Source organism: Lygodium microphyllum, chromosome 1 (genome assembly GCF_053477565.2).
Source record: "Lygodium microphyllum isolate KBCC chromosome 1, Lygodium_microphyllum_v1.1.10, whole genome shotgun sequence".
NCBI classification, from domain to species: domain Eukaryota; kingdom Viridiplantae; phylum Streptophyta; class Polypodiopsida; order Schizaeales; family Lygodiaceae; genus Lygodium; species Lygodium microphyllum.
The window spans coordinates 23,558,234-23,576,560 of NC_141135.1; the positions used below are offsets into that span (position 1 = coordinate 23,558,234).

Below are 18,327 nucleotides of genomic sequence, written 5' to 3' on the forward strand. Positions count from 1 at the left end.
CCTCGGTAAGAGATGAGTCCAAACTCTCTTCCAATGCTTGTGCTGAGCTGGCCAAGGCCCAGTCTCATTGGGACAAACTGAATGCCAGGATTCGATCCTTTCTCTTTCTATCATGCACTACAGCCGTGATCGCTCACATCGAGCACTTGACGGTGGCTCGGGAGATATGGCTGGAGCTTGATCAGATGTACAATCGGATGACCCTAATGAAGCGGGTTTCTTTGGAGGTACAGATGCGGACCTTGTCCGTAAATAAGTCTTCTTCGCTACGGGAGCACATTAACAAGCTAAGGCAGCTACAGATGCAGGTTCAGAATGCGGGGAAGCCGATTTTCTCCGAAGATATGGCGATCACACTATTGTCCCAGTTGCCGCCATGATTCGGTACATTTTACTTTGCCCTTATTGCTTCGGGGCGAGAGTCTACTCTTCGGTGGGAAGAGTTGGTTCCTATGGTCTTGGACCAAGAGGAACAGTTAAAGGGACATAATGCTTCCAAGTCGGAGGCGTTGATAGGTCAAGCCTCTCAGAAGAAGGGGAAGGACCAAAAGAAGAAGAAGGGGGATAACAAGTCCAAGAAGAACAAGGAGAAGGACAAGGACAAAGACTCCACATGCCATATTTGTGGAAAGACTGGCCATTGGAAGAAGGATTGCCCTGACAAAGACACGAAGGACACCAAGAAGAAGGACACCAAGGATTCTGGAGCGGTGGCTGCATCCTCATCAGCTGCATTTCTTCATTTAGCTGTCATTGAGGACGCTTCACCGAATGCTTCTGATGCTGCGATGACGGCTCCCCAGGCTCGAGAGTGGATTGTTGATAGTGGTGCCTCACGGCACATGACTCCTTCATCAGATGGTGTTGCCCAGTTGCGACCCTCGCGTGGGCAGATTCTCATTGGAGACAGCTCTTCAGTATCTATTGCAGGTCGGGGTAAGATGCAGCTTATTCCCGATGGACGAGGTGGTACCCATACCTCAGAGGTTTTGCATGTACCAGGATTAGGGTACCATCTCCTTTCAGTTCATAAGATTTGCTTCGTTGGTCTTTTGGTGGAGTTTGACAGTTCTACGGTGCGAGTCCTTGATCGTGGATCGAGGAAGGTTCTCTCATCCGGATATGAGGAGAACGGCATTTACAAACTGAAGTCTTCCACCGCTCTCTCTACTCTTCTTCTTACCTCTCAGTCACAGTCAGAGTTATGGCATGCTCGGTTTGGTCACCTAAACTATGACTATCTTCAGAGGGCGTCACGTGGACAGCTTGTTCGAGGATTGCCAGATATAGTGGTGAGCCAGCAGCCATGTGTCTCCTGCATACGGGGGAAGCAGCATAGGGATGCCATTCCCCACACAGCTTCCCGGCGGTCTACTCCACCGATGGAGCTAGTATCTACGGATCTATGTGGCCCTATGAGGAATGAGTCCCTGCGTGGGAGCTCGTACTTCATGCTGATCGTGGATGACTACAGCAGGATGACATGGGCCTACTTTTTGGCACTAAAGTCAGAAGCTTTCTCGCACTTCAAGGATTGGCTTCTCTTTGAGGAGAACCGATCGGGTCGGAAGTTGAAGACCTTGCGGTCCGACAAGGGAGGTGAATTTGTTTCTAATGAGTTTGCTCGGTTTTGTGCAGATAGAGGAATTCACCAGGAGTTTGCCAATACCCACACTCCTCAAGAAAATGGTATTCCTGAACGGAAGAACCGCAGTGTGATCGAGATGGCGTGCACCATGATGGAGCACCGACAGACCCCTCAGGTTCTGTGGGCCGAGGCTGTGGCTACTGCAGTCCACATCCTTAATCGATTCCCTACTTCGGCCGTGGAAGGGATGACCCCATTTGAGGCTTATTTTGGGACGAAGCCAGATGTTTCTTACTTTCGGGTCTTTGGGTGTGATGCCTATGTTCACATTCCCAAGGCTCACCGTGATAAATTTGAAGCAGCTTCCCGAAAACAGGTATTTGTTGGCTACAGCTCCCAGTCCCAAGGCTAACGACTGTATGATCCCGTCAAGCGGGATGTGTACACTAGCCGTGATGTGCGGTTTGTGGAGGTTCCGGCTACTTCAACGGGTGAGGAGCATCCCGTTCTTGGAGATCCAGGGGAGAGTTGGGCTCCTTCTACAGTTCCACTGGAGCCTGTGCCTTTTGATTATGATTCTGTTTCTGACACAGAGTCTACTGTTCCACAGGACACCTCTGAGGAGTTGCCACCGGTGGATATTCCAGAGTCTTCTGCTGATGGAGAAAGACGAGGGGAGGTTCGGCCTCCTCCTCGCTGGGCCCGTGACACACTCCGTGATTTAGGGATCAAGGGGGTTCCTGAGGAGTGGGGACCGCAGGATGGTCCGCGGCGGTCACGGAGGCACCAAGCACATTCTACGGAGCTTGTTTGCTCCAACTACTGTTTGATGACCTGTGTTATGCAGGATCGAGAGCCCACCTCCGTGAAGGAGGCTTTACAGTCCGCACCATGGAAGAAAGCTATGGAAGCCGAGTTGGAGGCTATTGAGAGGAATGGCACTTGGTCACTCGTGCCTCGCCCCCCGAATAAGAAGGTGATTGGAGTCAAGTGGGTCTTCAAGACCAAATACCTTAGCGATGGTTCTTTGGATAAGCACAAGGCCCGCCTTGTTGCTAAAGGTTTTGCACAGCGCCCAGGGATTGACTGTCATGACACTTTTGTCCCCACAGCTCGTATGGCGACCATTAGAGCTGTTCTTGCTTTGGCTGGCCATAGGAGATGGCCTGTTTATCAGTTGGATGTGAAGTCGGCCTTCCTCAATGGTGATTTGAAGGAGGAGATCTATGTTGAGCAGTCTCCTGGCTTTGGATCTTCAGATGGGAAAGTCTACAGGTTGAAGAAGGCCTTGTACGGCCTCAAGCAGGCTCCACGTGCATGGAACGAGAAGATTGATTCGTTCCTTCAATCTCAGTTGGGATATCGGCGGTCCAAGGCCGATCCGCAGCTGTATGTACACACTTCCGAGGATGGTTGTGTGCTGTTTGTCTTATATGTTGATGATTTGATTGTCATAGGTGATGATGCACAGCAGGTCCAGGGGACGAAGTCAGCTTTACATCGGATGTTCGTGATGACGGACTTGGGTCTACTCCATTTCTTTTTGGGCCATGAGATTTATCAGTCTCAGAGGGGGATCTTTATCTCTCAACAACGATATGTACAGGAGCTCTTGGTGTCTTTTGAGATGGAGGATTGTCGGGCCTTATCTACTCCTATGGATCCGAACTGGAAGGCCACTTCCCATTCAGCTTCTCCTTTGGCAGATGCGTCCCGCTATCGACAGTTGATTGGGTCCTTGATTTGGCTTCTCAACACGAGGGTTGATCTATGTTTTGCTGTTGGGCTCTTGGCAGGGTTCATGAGTGAACCTAAGACGGTGCATTGGCAGGCTGCTTAGAGGATACTTCGGTATCTGAGGGGGACGTCTGATTTAGGGATTCATTACCCCGCAGGGACAGATGGGTCAGATCTTGTACTTGCAGGTTGGAGCGACTCGGATTGGGCCGGTGATGTGGACCACAGGCGGTCTACTACAGGTTACTGTTTTACCTTGGGTGCAGGTGTTATTTCATGGAGTAGCAAGAAGCAGCCCATGGTAGCCCTTTCGTCTATTGAGGTGGAGTATCGGGCCGTGTCTTCCACCACATGCGAGGCTGTGTGGCTTCGGCGATTATTGGAGGAGCTTGGGTGCCCCCAGACTCGTCCTACATTGCTGCGATGTGACAATGAGAGTTGCATTGCCTTGGCAAGGAACCCTGTTTTTCATGCCCGGACGAAGCACATAGAGATCTAGTACCACTTCATCCGAGAAAAGCTTCTGGATGAGACCATCACTGTGGAGTACTGCAAGACGGAGGACAATCTTGCGGATTTGTTTACGAAGGCACTTCCTCAGGCTCTACTTCGGAGACATTCCAGATCCCTCAGGCTTTTGCCCTGCCCAGGCTCTGAGAGGGGGTGTTAGCGATCAGATCAGATCAGGGCAGCAGGCCAGGCCTGGTGCAGTCGGACTGCACAGTCGGACTGCCACGTGGCAGTCCGACCTGCAGCAGGCAGTCGGCTGCATTTAATGCAGCCGCCTGGCCATTTTTGGCGCCCTATTTCCCCCGGTTTTTCAGCTATTTATACCTGGCACTTTCAGCAGTCTGGCACACTTCTCTGCTCGCAGATTACAGACCGGTGACACGCGCAGATTCCGTCTCTGTTCGCAGATTTCAGACAGCAGACAGTGCAGACTGCAGCGGACTTCGAGGTGGACAGCAGGTTGCATCGTCGAGGTGGAGACACGCAGTCCAGCGCACTGCGCTCGTGTATATATCTGCATATCTTTGTATTCAGCATTCTTTATACAGCAGATCTTCATTGTCCACTGTCTCTTTCTCTCTCTTCTCTCTCTGCGTTCTCTCTCTCTCAGTCCTACGCTTCCGCACCGCTGCACTCTGACAGTTGTGCCATACATTCTTGTATGTGGTCCCTCGCTCACCATGGTATGGAAACTAATACCATCATCAAAGTGCCATGGCTACCCCTGTTTGGAATAAAGGCCTCATGTCTTTAAATGTGCTCAGGCGTAAACACACCCTTAGCACTTGTACTTACACATATATCTATCTAAAAACCTAAAGGTACACTCTCGTCATTGTACCTACAAACGAGCTCACTCTCTCTCTCTCTCATTGCTTGTAACAACTATCTGCCTCGATCTCCGTGCCTAACTTGTCACTACAAATTGGTATCAGAGCTACGGTTGAGGCGTTCGTGCCTCTCAGAGTTCGCGAGCAAGTAGGCGAGACAAGTCGAAGGCAAGCTTGTGTGCAGGAGAAGCAGTCATGTTGCCAGTCAACAGGCGACTGACGGGAGTTGTAGCCTGAATCAGGCGGCAAGTCGCAGGCGAGCAGGAAGTATTGCAAGTAGGCTCGACAAGAGTTGTAGGTGTCGTAGGGCATGCGACAAGTCGACAAACGAACCAGGCAGCAATGGTGCAGGAGTTGACGGGCGACCAGCTGACGGGCGATCAACAACTGACAGCGACTGCAACTAACGGGCGACTCCAGCCGATGGGACAGGGTATCGGGCAGCAACTGGCGAGCTGCATACGTGACATGACACAGGTACTAGGCGGCGACCTACACGGCGGGTCCGTTGACCCGCTGTTCAACATTTTTTCTTCTTCAAAATTTCTTTAAAAAAAAAAAAGTTTTCCTATCGAGGGTTCACGCGTGGAGACACAACACAAATTTCCGTGCAATTCAAGCCCAGAAATTTGGGGCTTTTCCCGAATTTGGGGATCTCAACGTAGAATTGGACATCTGACTCAAAATTTGCAAAGTCGGTGCACATTTGCTCGGGAATTTTTGGGCTTTTCACATTTTAGTGAAATTTTTTCAATTTCACTGAAATTAGTGCACGCAAGACTGGGAAAATTTGAGGATTTGTCCAGATTTGATGTGAGCAAGATGCAACAGTGATATCTGTCTCAAACATTTTTCACATTTTGTGACATTTTCAGAGATTTTGTCCCCGACATTTGGCACGGGGTCAACTATGCATGTGAGATTGCAGATATTGGCAGTGTGCAATTACAATTTCAGCATGGCTCTGTCTTTACACTTCAACATGTACAGTATGTACCTCAGCTCAAGAAGAGCTTGATTAGCACAGGGCAGCTAGATGATGATGGTTTTCATACCACCTTTGGTGATGGAAAATGGAAGATCTGTAAGGGATCTAGGGTTATTGCTAGAGGTTGCAAGAGTGATACTTTGTATCCACTTCATGTATCTAGTGTGCGTGGCCATGTTGTTGCCGTGACCGAGTAGCCAAGGGTTTCTTTGTGGCATGGCCGGTTGGGACACATGAGTCAAACAGGAATGAAAGTGCTTTCTTGTTTGGGTTACTTGCCTTGTCTTCGTTATGCTGATTTTGAGCATTGTGATCATTGTATTTATGGCAAACATGCACAGACATATCACAAAAAGTCTCTTTCTTTGAAATCTTCTTCTCTAGAGTTAGTACATTCGGATGTATGTCAAATGCTAGGATTATCTTTAGGGGGAAAGAAATATTTTTTCACCTTTGTCGATGATGCTCTACGTAAACTAAGGGTTTATCCTATTCATAGCAAGGATGAAGTGCTTGACAAGTTTAAAAATTTCTTGGCATTGGCTGAAAATGAGACAGATAAGACACATAAGTGTCTTTGCTCTGATAATGGCGGGAAATATGTGTCCAAGGTCTTTCAGGCATTTTGTGACAACAAAGGGATAAAGAGGGATCTCACTGCCCCTCATAATCCCCCCCCCTAAAATGGAGTTGCAGAGCGTATGAATCGGACCATACAGGATAAGGTCTGTACGATGTTGTCTCATGCTGCATTACCCCATGGTTTTTGGGCAGAGGCTGTTATGACAGTTGTTCACATAATTAATCGGTCACCAAACAGGTCTTGGGGGGGGGGGGGGGAGGGGAGTTCCCCAAGAAGCGTGGTCGGGCAAGCCACCTTCATATGCTCACCTAAAAGTGTTTGGTTGCGAGGTTTTTGTGCACATTCATAAAGAAAAACACAACAAACTTGAGCAAAGTCCTGTAAATGCATTTTCCTAGGATATGGTGACGAGGGTGAAATGGGGTATAGATTATGGGATCCCGAGCAAAGGAAAGTATTACGCAACAATGACGTTATCTTCCGGGAAGATCACATGCACAAATAGCCCGAAAAGACTGAGGAGGTCCGTAGGGTTGTATTCCGGAAAGAAATACCTTTTGGACAGCAAAATGTGCCCGCTGTACAGCAGCAAATACTTGTTGTAAATGGACCTGCAAATGCTGGAAATGATCAGCCACCTATTGCCCATGAAAATGAGCTATTTCATGTGCAGGAACAGCCAGGACAGCAAGCTCTTAATGCTGATTTGCAGGCTGAAATGCCAGGACAGCATGCTGAAAATGGAAATTTGCAGGAACAGCCAACAAACAATGACCATTGGGTTAGGAGATCGTCTAGGGCGACTAGACAACTTGACAGATTTGTTCTTGGTGCAAATAATGTGGCTGATTATGTCATGTTGACAGACTGTGGTAAATCGTCTTGCTTCAAGGAAGCAATGGACAGACAGGACAATAAGAAATGGTATAAAGCCATGTTGTTAGAGATGGAATCTCTTGAAAAAAATGCACCTGGGACTTGGTGCAGTTGCCTAAAGGGCAGAAAACCCTTCCATGCAAATGGGTTTACAAGATGAAGGTCACTTTTGGTTCCTCACAAAAGTACAAAGCAAGATTGGTTGCAAAGGGGTACAAGTAGGAGCATGGAATTGACTTTGATGAGATTTTCTCTCCTGTAGTCAAGATGACTACATTGAGAACCATTTTGGGCTTGGTTGCAGTTGAGGATATGGAGCTCATATAGATGGATGTCAAGATTGTGTTTTTACATGGTGATCTGCATGAAGACATCTATATGCAGCAACCTGAAGGGTTTGTTGAACAAGGGAAAGAAAAAATGGTATGTAAACTCAAAAGAAGTTTGTATGGGCTGAAACAAGCACCAAGAGAATGGTATCATAAGTTTGATGCATTCATGCAATCCCAAGGATTTCATAGAAGTCAAGTGGATCACTGCTTGTATACCAAGAAGGCAACAGATGACAGCCTGATTATCTTGGTTTTGTATGTTGATGACATGCTGATTGCTGGCAAGGATACTTATGCCTTGGACTCATTGAAGCAAAGTCTTCATGGTAGCTTTGACATGAAGGATCTTAGTGATGCAAATCACATTCTTGGCATGCGAATACTGAGAGATAGATCGAAAGGCTTACTCTATCCAAAGTTTTGCAGCATTTCAATATGGAGAGGGGAAAACGATTGGGGTTCCATTGCCTCCATATGTGAAACTCAGTGTAGAGGATAGCTCTACATCTGATGATGAGAAGGCTGAAATGGCCAAGATACCATATGCTTCAGCTGTTGGCAGTTTGATGTATGCTATGGTTGCTACATGTCCTGACATTGCCTTTGCAGTGGGAGTGGTTAGTAGATACATGGAAACCCCTGGCAAGAAGCATTGGGATGTAGTGAAAGGTATTATGAGATACCTCAAAGGCACAAAGGAGTTGTGCATCTACTTTGGAAAGCAAAAGGTATCTGTTGTTGGCTTTACGGATGTAGACGATATTGGTTATGCGGACTGCAGGAAGTCCACTTCTGGATATGTATTTACTTTCACAGGAGGAGCAGTCTCTTGGATCTCCAGGCTACAAAAGTGTGTTGCATTGTCTACTATAGAGGCAGAGTATGTGGTTGCCACTGAGGCATGCAAGGAGGCTTTATGGCTTTCACGTTTGGTGGGAGAGCTTGGCATCTCAGAGTTACCTATTCTCCATTGTGATAGTTAGAGTGCTATCATGCTAGCATGGAATCCTGTCTTTCATGCAAAGACAAAGTACATACAGGTGAAGTACCACTTCATTAGAGATATACTTGACAGCAAGAGCATTGAGCTTGTCAAAGTGTGTATAGATGATAACCCTGCAGACCTTCTCACAAAGTGTCTTTCAGTAGAGTGGTTTGCTCATTGCCGACAGATGATGGGAGTTGGATAGGTATATGTATTTCAGCTTTGTACATACCTAGACTTAGGTGATTCTTTTCTCCTCTTTAGGCACATTGCCTTTATGTGGGAGGTTGTTGGGAATAAAGGCCTCGTGCCTTTAAATGTGCTCGGGTGTGAACACACCCTTAGCACTTGTACTTACACATATATATCTATCTAAAAACCTAAAGGTACACTCTCGTCATTGTACCTATAAATGAACTCACTCTCGACTCTGCTCTATCTCACTCTCTCTGTCTCTCACTGTGTGTAACGACTGTCTGTCTCGATCTCCATGCCTAACCCGTCACTACAGCCCCATTGTTGCATGTATGCCCTGTTGTCCAAAAAGCATTGGATATCCACTCCCGAGTTGGTCTTGCATATGTATCAGTTGCCCCATTGACATTATTTGCTTACGCTTACTACCCACATTTGGAACATCATGCTACTATGTTGGCTCTTTCTTCGATGCTTCTTGCTGTCTCGAAGCTCTTGAAGATGATATTCTCTTCTTGCCTTTTTAGCCCTCTTTTAAGGGGTTAAAAAAGTGCATGAGTTGAGGATCATTTGCCAGTTGGACAAACATTTCAACTGTTGTGCTTAGTTGATCTTTAAATTGGCATTAAATTTCTCTTCCTCTTGCTAGTCGTTAGCTGCTAAAGGCCTAGAAGGACCCACATTTTGGTCTAAACCAACATTACCAACTTGCTGTCCATGCTGTGTGCCTTGCCCAAGGTCAAGCATTGCATTTTCCCCAATACTTTGTGAATTTTCAAATTGAGAGGTATCATCCCTGCTTGATCCCACCTCACTATTTAAAGACATTCTTGTTGTAAATGTTCAGCTGGATACAATTTCAACACTAAAGCAAAGCTTTTGATTTTCAATGAGGTGCCACAGGTCCACCAAGTCAAGGGAGTTGATGGTATCCCGGCGATGGAACCTTGAAAGCAAGCTTTCTCCTCGGATAGGGTGGTAATAATATAATTAATCAACAATTGCACCAAGCATAAAATTCACATAAAATAAAAATGCACACTTTACCACTTTAATCTTGAACAATGGACAATCTATTGACCCCAAAAATTGGTGCTCCTTGTGGTATTACTTTAACTTTTATTGCAAATGGATGGAGTATAATTGAGATTCTTTGATCTTCTCCGCTAATCGAAGTGCCTCTTGCTATCAAAAGTGACCAACAAGCCTTCAAACCAATTTGCTCTTTGGTTGGCTTAGGGATTGGTCTTCACCTTGTTTCTTGAAAGACTAGTTACGCCCCAAATTTGATATGGGCTGGCTAGCCTCTTAAATCTCCTCTAAATTCTTTAATTTCAGTTGTTGGAATTCAAGTTACAGGCTCTTAATTTTGAGCGCACATTCCAAGCTGTAGGGGCCGATTAGGCAGGAAGATCGAGATACACTGTCCTACGTGCGGTGAGAGCCAGAGAGAGTAAGAGAGAGCAGAGTAGAGAGTGAACACATTTTCAGGTACAATGACGAGTGTATACCTTTAGGTTTTTAGATAGATATATATGTGTAAGTACAAGTGCTAAGGGTATGTTCACACCCGAGTACATAATAAAGACGCGAGGACTTTATTCCCAACAACCTCCCACCTAAAGGCAATGTGAAGAGGAGAAAAGAATCAGCTAAGTCTAGGTATGAACAAAGCTGAAATACATATATCTATCCAACTTCCATCATCTGTCGACAATAAGCAAACCGCTCTGTTGGAAGACCCTTTGTGAGAAGGTCTGCAGGGTTGTCATCTGTATGCACTTTGACAAGCTCAATGCTTTTGCTGTCAAGTACATCTCTAATGAAGTGGTACTTCACCTGTATGTGCTTTGTCTTTGCATGAAAGACAGGATTTCGTGCTAGCATGATAGCATTTTGACTATCACAATGGAGAACAGGTAACTCTGTGATGCCAAGCTCTCTCACCAAACGTGAAAGCCATAAAGCCTCCTTGGATGCCTCAGTGGTAGCCACATACTTTGCCTCTATAGTAGACAATGCAACACACTTTTGTAGCCTGGAGATCCAAGAGATTGCTCCTCTTGTGAAAGTAAACACATATCCAGAAGTGGACTTCTTGCAGTCTGCATGACCAGCATAGTTTGCATCCGTAAAGCTAACAACAGATGCCTTCTGCTTTCCAAAGCAAATGCACAACTCCTTTGTGCCTTTGAGGTATCTCATAATACCTTTCATTGCATCCCAATGCTTCTTGCCAGGGGTTGCCATGCATTTGCTAACCACTCCCACTGCAAAGGCAATGCCAGGACGTGTAGCAACCATAGCATACATCAAACTGCGAACAACTGAAGCATATGGTATCTTGGTCATTTCAGCCTCCTCATCATCAGATGTAGGGCTGTCCTCTGCACTAAGTTTCACATATGGAGGCAATGGAACCCCAATTGTTTTCCCCCCCTCCATATTGAAACATTGGAAAACTTTGGAGATATACTCCTGCTAAAATAGATAGAGTAAGCCTTTCGATCTATCTCTGAGTATTCGCATGCCAAGAATGTGATTTGCATCACCAAGATCCTTCATGTCAAAGTTGCTATGAAGACTTTGCTTCAATGAATCCAAGGCTTATATAAGTATCCCTGCTAGCAATCAACATGTCATCAACATACAAAACCAAGATAATCAGGCTGCCATCTGTTGCCTTCTTGGTGTACAAGCAGTGATCTACTTGACTTCTATGAAAGCCTTGGGACTGCATGAATGTATTAAACTTATGATATCATTCTCTTGGTGCTTGTTTCAACCCATACAAACTCATTTTGAGTTTACATACCATCTTTTTTTCCCCTTGTTCAAGAAACCCTTCAGGCTGTTGCATATATATGTCCTCATGTAGAATGACCATGTAAAAATGCAGTCTTTACATCCATCTGTATAAGCTCCATATCCTCAATTTCAACCAAGCCCAAAATGGTTCTCAATGTAGTCATCTTGACGACAAGAGAGAAAATCTCATCAAAGTCAATTCCATGCTCTTGATTGTATCCCTTTGCAACCAATCTTGCTTTGTACTTTGGTGAGGAACCAGAAGTGACCTTCATCTTGTAAACCCATTTGCATGGAAGAGTTTTTGGCCCTTTAGGCAACTGCACCAAGTGCCAAGTGCTATTTTTTTCAAGAGATTCCATCTTTGACAACATGGCATTTCTTGCTGTCCTGTTTGTCCATTGCTTCCTTGAAGCAAGACGGTTCACCACAGTCTGTCAACATGACATAATCAGCTACATTAATTGCACTAGGAACAAACCTGTTAGGTTGTCTAGTAGCCCTAGACGATCTCCTAACCCAATGGTCATTGTTTACTGGTTGTTCTTGCAAATTGCACTAGCCATATTAATTGCACTAGGAACAAACCTGTTAGGTTGTCTAGTAGCCCTAGACGATCTCCTAACCCAATGATCATTGTTTAGTGGCTGTTCTTGCAAATTTCCATTTTCAGCATGCTATCCTAGTAATTCAGCGTGCGAAGTAGCACTAACAGCTTGCTGTCCTAGTTGTTCCTACACATGTAATGGCTCATTTTCATGGGCAATAGTCGGCTGATCATTTCCAGCATCGTTTCTTGCATTTATAGGTTCATTTACAGCAGGTATTTGCTGCTATATAGCGGGCACATTTTGCTGTCCAAAATGTGTTTCTTTTCGGAAGATAACCCTATGGACCTCCTCAATCTTTTTGGGCTGTTTGTGCATGCGATCTTCCCGGAAGATAACGTCATTGCTGTGTACTACTTTCCTTTTCTCGGGATCCCACAATCTATACCCCATTTCACCCTCGTCACCATATCCTAGGAAAATGCATTTATAGGACTTTGGCTCAAGTTTGTTGCGTATTTCTTTATTAATGTGCACAAAAGCCTCGCAGCCAAACACTTTCAGACGAGCATATGAAGGTGGCTTGCCTGATGATGCTCCTTGGGGAACTCCCCCCTCCCCAAAAGACGTGTTTAGTGACCAATTAAATAAGTGAATGACTGTCATAACAGCCTCTGCCCAAAAACCATGGGGTAATGTAGTATGAGACAGCATCATACGGACCTTATCTTGTATGGCCCGATTCATACGCTCTGCAACTCCATTTTGGGGCGGATTATGAGGGGCAGTGAGTTTCCTCTTTATCCCTTTGTTGTCACAAAATGCCTGAAAGGCCTTGGACATATATTCCCCGCTATTATCAGAGCGAAGACACTTAAGTGCCTTATTTGTCTCATTTTCAGCCAATGCCAAGAAAATTTTAAACTTGTCAAGCACTTCATCCTTGCTATGAATGGGATAAACCCATACCTTCCGTGTAGCATCATCTACAAAGGTGACAAAATATTTCTTTCCCCCTAAAGATAATCCTAGCATTTGACATACATCCGAATGTACTAACTCTAGAGGAGAAGGTTTCAAAGAAAGAAACTTTTTGTGAGATGTCTGTGCATGTTTGCTATAAATACAATGATCACAATGCTCAAAATCAGCATAATGAAGACAAGGCAAGTAACGCAAACTAGAAAGCACTTTCATTGATGTTTTACTCATGTGTCCCAACCGGCCATGCCACAAAGAAACGCTTGGCTGCTCGGTCACGGCAACAACATGGTGACGCACACTAGATACATGAAGTGGATACAAAATATCACTCTTACAACCTTTGGCAATAATCCTAGATCCCTTACAGATCTTCCATTTTCCATCACCAAAGGTGGTATGAAAACCATCATCATCTAGCTGTCCCGTGCTAATCAAGCTCTTCTTGAGCTGAGATACATGCCGTACATGCTGAAGTATAAAGACAGAGTGAAACTGTAACTGCACAGTGCTAATATCTGCAATCTCACATGCATAGTTGTCCCCAAGATGGACAACACCATATCGACCCCCTGTATAGGCAGAAAACCACTCATGATGAGGGGTGACATGAAAGGAAGCACCTGAATCAAGAATCCAGGTATGCATGTGATCATATGTATCTGCAAGTATAGCATGTGCACCAAAGTGTAAAGAGACAAAGAGTACATCACTCCCATTGTCACTATCGTGAGTGACTACATTCACCTCTTCAATTTTCACACTGCTCTTCTTAGGCTGAGTGTCCTTCTTCTCTTCCGTGCAATCATCTCTCTTCTTACCTTTTCCTTTCTCTTTCTTTCATTTGTAGCAGTCACGTTTAAAGTGACCCTTCTTGCCACAACGATGGCATTCAATATCTTTGCCACGTGATTTACTACGTCCCTTGCCATCATATTTGCCCTTTTGCTGTGATCTACCCCTAGTATGCAAAGCACTGGAAGATTTACTAGATGCATTGTTTTGCCGATTCATCTCTTCCATAAGTAGAGCACTCTCTGCATCAACATACAAAAGGACGACATTAGAATTGCTCATAGCAGTCTTGAATGTATCCCAACTCTCTGGTAGAGTGCAAAGCAAGAAAGGAGCCTTAAATTTCTCATCAATCATGAACTTCAAGGCAACCAGCTGGCTGAAAATGGAGTTAAACTCACTCAGCTGAGTAGACATTGCTGTACCCTCTTTCATATGCAAATCCATAAGCTTTTTCAGCCAATACACTTTGCTTGCAGCACTCTTTTGTACATACAGTTCTTCCAGTCTAGTCCATATAGCATATGTAGAATCCAAACCTTCAATGTTGAAGAGCAAGGCATCAGAAATCAATAGCTCTATGGTTGAGCGTGCAAGCTCATTTAACTCATTCCAATCATCCTAATCCGTGTCTGCGGGCTTTGCCCCTTTGGTTTTAATCGGCTTTGCTTGCTTCTTTTGTAATAGGATATTGTAGCATACCAAAATAGAGCAATTTCAGCGAAACCCCCAAATTTTACCAAGTGTGGATGTCCAAATTGCGCGGAATTCAACTTGCATGTACATAAAATGACCAAATGCTGCACAAATTTTGCCCAAACTGCAAAAGCCCCAAATTGCACGGGGTCTAATGTGCATCAATGTCGAGAAATTGGGTAAATTTTAGCCCAATTTGCGCATGTACATTAAAAGCCCGAAATCTCAAAGGACAAAATGTCACAAATTCCTGCAATTTCTGAGACAATTTTGTTTGTCCTACATCACATTCCTCAAATCTGGGAAAGCCCCAAATTTTCTAGCCAAAATATGCACAAATCTGAATTTTCTGCTTATGTGCGCGAACCTTGGTTAGAATGAGAGGACTTTTCCAAAAAAAAAAGAAGGAAAAAAGGAATAGATGACGGGTCCATTGACCCGTCAGTTGGGCGCTATGAGCCCCATTGCCGGTTCCGTCCGTGCTGGTGGCACTCTTGCCCATGCAGCCCGGCACCCTGTCCCTGTTTCGCGCAAGCCTGCCTTTGTGTCATGCAGCAACAGCCTCCTCGTTCGTCAATGCTGCAGTCGTCAGCTCGTTTGCAGCATCGCCTGGTGTTCGTCAGCGCTGCAGCCCGATCCACGCCTGCTGCTCCCGCTAACCAGTGCGTGCACATCGCGTCTGCTGGAGACGCCCGTCAGCTGGTCGCCAATTCGCCACACTCTCCTCGCTAGAGCCTGGCCTTGTCGCCTGTGACTCTCCTACTCGCTTTTTAGCTGTCTCATCACCATGCTGGTCTTCTGCCTCAGTCTAATAATGTCTGCAGTACCTTATGCTATGATACCAGTTTGTAGGGGCCGATTAGGCACGAAGATCGAGATAGACTGTCCTACGCACGGTGAGAGCCAGAGAGTGAGAGAGAGCAGAGTAGAGAGTGAACACATTTTCAGGTACAATGAGGAGTGTATACCTTTAGGTTTTTAGATAGATATATATGTGTAAGTATAAGTGCTAAGGGTGTGTTCACATCCGAGCACATAATAAAGGTACAAGGCCTTTATTCCCAACATGAGGTGACTGTCAAAACCCTAATTTTTGCTGCAAATTAGGATTTACAGCAGAGATTGATTGAAATCTCTTCCTTTGATGATTCAAACTGCTAGAAAATGTTGAGGGGAGTTGAGAAATGGGTGGAGAATAAGAGAGAATGCTATAGAGAGAAATTTTAAAGTTTCATCATGAGAAAGGTTGAAAAATTGTTGTTGCCCTGCTCAAATAGTTATGGAAGCTGCCACCTACAGCTTAGGACCACTTGAAAGGCTGTTAGCCTCTCCTGTAGGTTGTCACTTGCACCAAAAGGACCTTGGGATGTTGTCACATATACTTGGAGGGCTCCAAACTACTATCATCTGCGGTAGGATTGGTCCTTGGTGGTTGCAAATCACATAAGCAACATCTCCTTGCTTTCTCAGTCTCCTTCTCTCTTACAATGGTTAGAATAGACTCTCACTAGCCCCCAAAAACGTCTTCCCCACTTGCATGGATAAGTTTTGCCAAGTGGAAGTCTTGTAATTCCGTTTTTCAGTATTATCTAGCTTATTAAATTAATTTTTAGAATATTAAATTTAAAAATTAACTAGTAATTATTTCAGTGCCCAAAAAAATATTCCACCAACCAATAATTAAATTGGCTAGGCCAATTTGTCTTCCAATTATCCAAAGCAATTATTAGCCCTTAGACCGGCATTAATTAATTAATTAATGCCCAGTCTTTAATGTCACCGCTGACATTAGTGGCTAATAAATTGGTCTAGGCCAAAATTTGACGCTGGGTACCACCTAGTAGCTGTCAGATATAACTCATTACAACTTTTGCCTTTGGCATCAATTGGCATTTTAGGGTCATGGGTTCCATATCATGAAATAATCAACTTGTACCTCACATGTGCAAGTCACGTTAGCACATTTAATTAACTTTTAATCAAACGCTAAGCAAAGCAATAAAATTTCATGCCCTCGTGACACCCATCCACGCATAAGGTAGTTGACACATGGCAAATACACACTAACATGCGAGACTAGAATGAGAATTCAACTTTGTAGAACTGGTTTGCTAGTTTCTATGGATGTTTCAGCCCTTACGCTCTCCTTTCTCACCTAGTCTTTGTTTCGGCTCTTTAGTCATTTTCAGCTTTAATTTCAGGGTTTTCAGTTTTACGGTACTTTATGTTGGCACAATCGCAAGGATTAAAGTTTTACGGTACTGTATGTTGGCACAATTGCAAGGACTAAAGTAATTGTACTTGTATTTCGGATTCAAGGACTGGGCTCACCCATCTTGGATCCTTGGACTTGCAAACATGTCTTTTCACAAAATTTAAATTGTTGAGTCACCACTCAGCAGGGTTTTCAGTTTTATGGTACTTTATGTTGGCACAATAGCAAGGACTAAAGTGATTGTACATGTATTTTGGATTCAAGGACTGGGTGCGCCCATCTGGGATCCTCAGACTTGCAAACTAGTCTTTTCACATTATTGAAAATTTTGAGTCACCACTCAGCAGCTGCAAAAACTGAATCAACCAATCAACCAACAAATGCAGGTTTTTGCACGATTTATGATTAGGGTTTTTACCTGGTTGCTCACAAAAACATGATCTTCTGCAAAGACTGCACGCAGAAAAGTTCAAGTAATGTCCACAGTGCAAAGACTGCACGCAGAGAAGTGTCAATCATGTCTTGTATGGATAGAGTGTCTCCTCATTATTGTGTGCAGGTGTGAAGTTTGGTCAAGCTAGATAGGCAAGTGCTATACATTAATGCGTATGGGGATTGCATCAAAATGTTTGAATCGTTCCTAGATGTCACATTATGGGACATATGTGTTTCTTATGGGATTCCTAGACCAGAGGGATCAGAAATAGGATGTGTGAATGCATCAAAACAGCATTCTTCCTTTGACTATTGTTAAGGAGTAGGTTGGAAATCTGGATATATCTGCAGCAGCATGTAATAAGCGGTAACCTTGACCAAAAGGGATGAAAATTTGCTCAGTAACTTTTAACAGGACTGAGTTTAGGGTTGATCATTGTGAAAGGTACACAGAAAGTTCACGTGATGAAAAGACTTTATTGAGCACACACTCAGAATTCTTTTAGGCATGGTCACCACTATCTCATACTGTGGTGCATTCTCCAGCCTTATCCTTTAATGATATATACCATATAAGGAGCTCAAGTCTATGATTGTGTTGCTATGATGTAATATAGGTTCCTAACCAGTGTTTTGTTTGCTTGACAGGCTTTGTATTTGTCGATGAAGCGCCTTGGCACTGATGATTCAACACTAATACGAATAGTGGTGACACGTGCTGAGATTGACATGAAAGACATTAAAACTCGATTTTCAAGTAAATATAACCAATCACTGCAGGAAATGATTTCATCAGATACTCATGGACATTACAAAACTTTTCTTTTATTATTAGTTGGTGTGCAATCCCATGAGCTGCACTCCGGAAGCTTCTCTCATCGGTTGAGTTTCTTACGTAGTTGATAATATGGGCTGAAAGTATTTCTATTCTTTGCATGCCATCTATAAATATTGTTACTTGTAGCCAAATGACAACAGTCCAATCCTACTTTCATTTGAATTGCATATTTTGTTGCATTGCTTTTGCTCACAAAGAAGCATTCATTAAGTGGATGGTATTCTGGTGTCTAATCTCCCTCCTTTAAAAGAGGATCTTGATATCTATATAGAAAAAGTTAGAAGAAATATGCTAGTGGTGAGCTGAAAAAATATGTCAGATGTTTGAACACCATACTATCTCAATTATGTCATTTGTTGGATCCTTTTATGAAGTGAAGAAGGGCAC

At 44.3% G+C, this 18,327-nt stretch overlaps 1 protein-coding gene across 1 annotated transcript in view; it reads left to right on the forward strand.

The window, feature by feature from the left end:
• LOC148040918 (annexin D5-like) overlaps positions 1–18,106 on the forward strand; it is a 39,784-nt gene extending 21,678 nt beyond the window's left edge. Inside the window, exon 6 of the mRNA XM_087674038.1 lies at positions 17,751–18,106. Within this exon, the coding sequence (XP_087530164.1) occupies positions 17,751–18,005 (255 nt within the window). The 3' untranslated portion in view covers positions 18,006–18,106. The remainder of the gene's footprint in view (positions 1–17,750) is intronic.
• The last annotated feature ends 221 nt before the right edge of the window (positions 18,107–18,327 follow it).